At 39.0% G+C, this 2545-nt stretch overlaps 1 protein-coding gene across 1 annotated transcript; it reads right to left on the minus strand.

Annotated features, from left to right (window-relative positions):
* Window positions 1-1639: 1639 nt before the first annotated feature.
* LOC149174232 (general transcription and DNA repair factor IIH helicase/translocase subunit XPB2-like) lies at window positions 1640-2323 on the minus strand. Its single transcript, XM_089420785.1, has one exon. It carries the CDS (start codon window positions 2321-2323, stop codon window positions 1640-1642), a length of 684 nt encoding a protein of 227 aa, XP_089276911.1.
* Between the last annotated feature and the right edge of the window lie 222 nt (window positions 2324-2545).

Here is a 2545-nt window from a genome sequence, read left to right on the forward strand (position 1 = left end):
CAGGAAAACAACCGTGGATGTGGTTTTCACATCTTAATGGACGAGGAGCTTCAATATTTTATCTCATGGCACAGTGGAAAGGGCACCAACAGTTTGGCTGGAGCAAGGGCTCTAGCAGGCCTCCTTGCTTTCTGCATCTTTTGTGATATCTAGTCTATTTCAATCTTTGGCGACTCCAAATCTATGATTGATCATGTCAAAGGATCTTGCAATATATTGGCCCCTCATCTTGCAGGTTGGGTAGACAGAATCAAGTTCTTTTGGGGTCTCTTGAGGGATTGCTCCATTCATCACATTTTCCGTGCTCAGAATCAACAAGCAGACACACTGTCAAAGGAGAGCCTGCTACTTGAACCTGCCACTTGGTCTATGAAGGTTATATTTGGAGGTTTCTCATGCTTTATCCATGACTTCTCTATTCCCAGTTTTTTATTGTCCTTCTCTTTCTCTAGTTTCTGCCTTTTATCCTTAATACTTGTATATGTTCTGGCGTTTTTGGATGTCAAACAGCCATGAATCTAGTTCTATCAGTTTTTCACATAGATGATGTATGCGCAAACATATATCGGGTATATGCTTATCTTTTGCTCTGTTTCTGTTTCCTGGTTTTTTTCTTGAACAGCCTAGACGGTCCATAGTAGACTGCCTCTATCATGATCATGATCTTACAGCTTCAAAGTGCTGTTTCTGTAACTATCTAGTTTTATTATATATCCTCAATATAATACAATATCACTTTTTCTCTCTGAAAAAACTGAGCAACCCAAGCATTTGAGAATTAAAACAGGATGAATAGAATTTCCTTAATCACTCATAATTAATGTTGCGAATATTGGTATTGGGATAAAATTGATAAAGGTTTGGAAAATCAAAAGATTGTAAAATTTAGGAAAATATTGGTAAATATTGAAAAAATTAAAATAACATAAAAATATTGGTAAAACTTCCATCGAGCTTGAATGAAGGCTAATTTTGTAGTGTGCACTAGAATGAAATTGTTTTACCCAGAAAGTCTCTATCGGGTTGAAAAGGGGAATCAAGTAACGTCGCCCTGCCACATTCCTTCTTTCAGGGCACCCGCTTTCAGTTACAGGATGAATGTGCGCTACCATGTAATCCCTGCTTAATTATCTGTAAATCAAATACATGCAATTTCTGATTTACAGATTCTATTTAGATTCATTACGAAGAGAGGGTGGAAATTAAAGACTTCTAACTTTCAAGATTAATTTTTAGTCCTTATCAATCGGTTATGTCAATTGTAGTCTTCTTGTTAACAGAGTACGCTTATCCCTTAAATTCAAGAGAATGAAAAAAACCTAAAAACTGAAATGCAGCTTATCGATGCAAATGCAGAGAGAATTTTTTTTCTCAAGTTAGGAATTAAGGCTGTAATCATTTAAGTAGGGTATTTGAATGTTGTCAATGTTTTGAATCCGAAAGAGAATAATGGACCTCTTTCGAATTTGAAAACTGAACAGCATTCATGGACAGCAGCACTGTGGATAATGGGAGTCCTGTGACCGGAAATAAATTGATTTCTTGAATTGGAAATTAAAAGAAGTTGCAGAGAAAAGTCCGTACAACTTTCTTTTCTGTGTTTTATGTTGTAGTATTTTGAAAGAAAGTTGAGATGTAGTTATAAAATGATTAAAAGATAAAAAATGGTTGATATGTTTGAGAGTCCTACTTGATAAGGCCGAAGCACCGCCATGGGGTTGAGTTTTATGTCCAGAGTGGGGCAAGTAGTATCGTTCTTGTAGTCGTATTCTTCAACAAGAGGATAACTGATTTCTCTGCACTTTTGCCTCACTAGCACCAATTTAGTCGAATCCATCCGGAGACTCTTGGCACTCAGATGAGCTTCTACGGCACTTTTGACATCAGGCAGTCTGAGAATGGTGGAAATGTCGCGTGCTTTGTCGCCCTCCAGAATGACACTGCCTTCCTTCAAGTACAGTTTCAGTTTCCCCACGTTTAGGGTGTTTCTCCGAATTGATCTAATAACATCATCCGGAAGCTCGCTTTTGCACAGCAGATTGAGGACCTTAATGATTCTTTCTGTATCCAACCCCGCGGAAGCCGCGCCATACAAAGACGCGCTCGTGATTTTATATTCGTGAAATTGTTGCAGCCTGCTCTCCGGCTCTGCAATCGCTATGCAAAATTCGTAGGCCGGCTTGTAGAATTTGGAGGAGGTTTCCAGAAAAATTGTCCCGTCAGAGCACACCCACAGAGGCCTCTTATCGTTGTCACGCTTGAGTTTTTGAGACACATTTCCGAGGTTTTTTGGCAAGTTGAAATCGAATTCAGAATTCCCCATAATTATGGATTGTTTACAATGTGTGTGCCCTGATCCGCTTGAAACCCAGCATTTGCTATGAGAATTTGGATTTCAGATCAGGCGGCACTTGAATCTTGAATTAGAAGCTGATTTCAGATGAGAGGGCACTTGTTTCTGTAATGGCTACCATTACAGAACGAAATTGTCGTTCCCTTTCCTTTTGACGGTTACCTTATACTCGAAACTGCCGTACCCTCCTCT

The sequence above is a fragment of the Pinus tabuliformis genome, chromosome 4_1 (genome assembly GCF_031772625.1).
Source record: "Pinus tabuliformis cultivar Carrire ecotype Pingquan chromosome 4_1, CPIR1, whole genome shotgun sequence".
NCBI lineage: Eukaryota > Viridiplantae > Streptophyta > Pinopsida > Pinales > Pinaceae > Pinus > Pinus tabuliformis.

What these genes read in the sequence shown, in the direction of transcription:
- LOC149174232 (XM_089420785.1), bottom strand. Translation starts at nt 2,323, where the DNA reads ATGGGGAATTCTGAATTCGATTTCAACTTGCCAAAAAACCTCGGAAAT.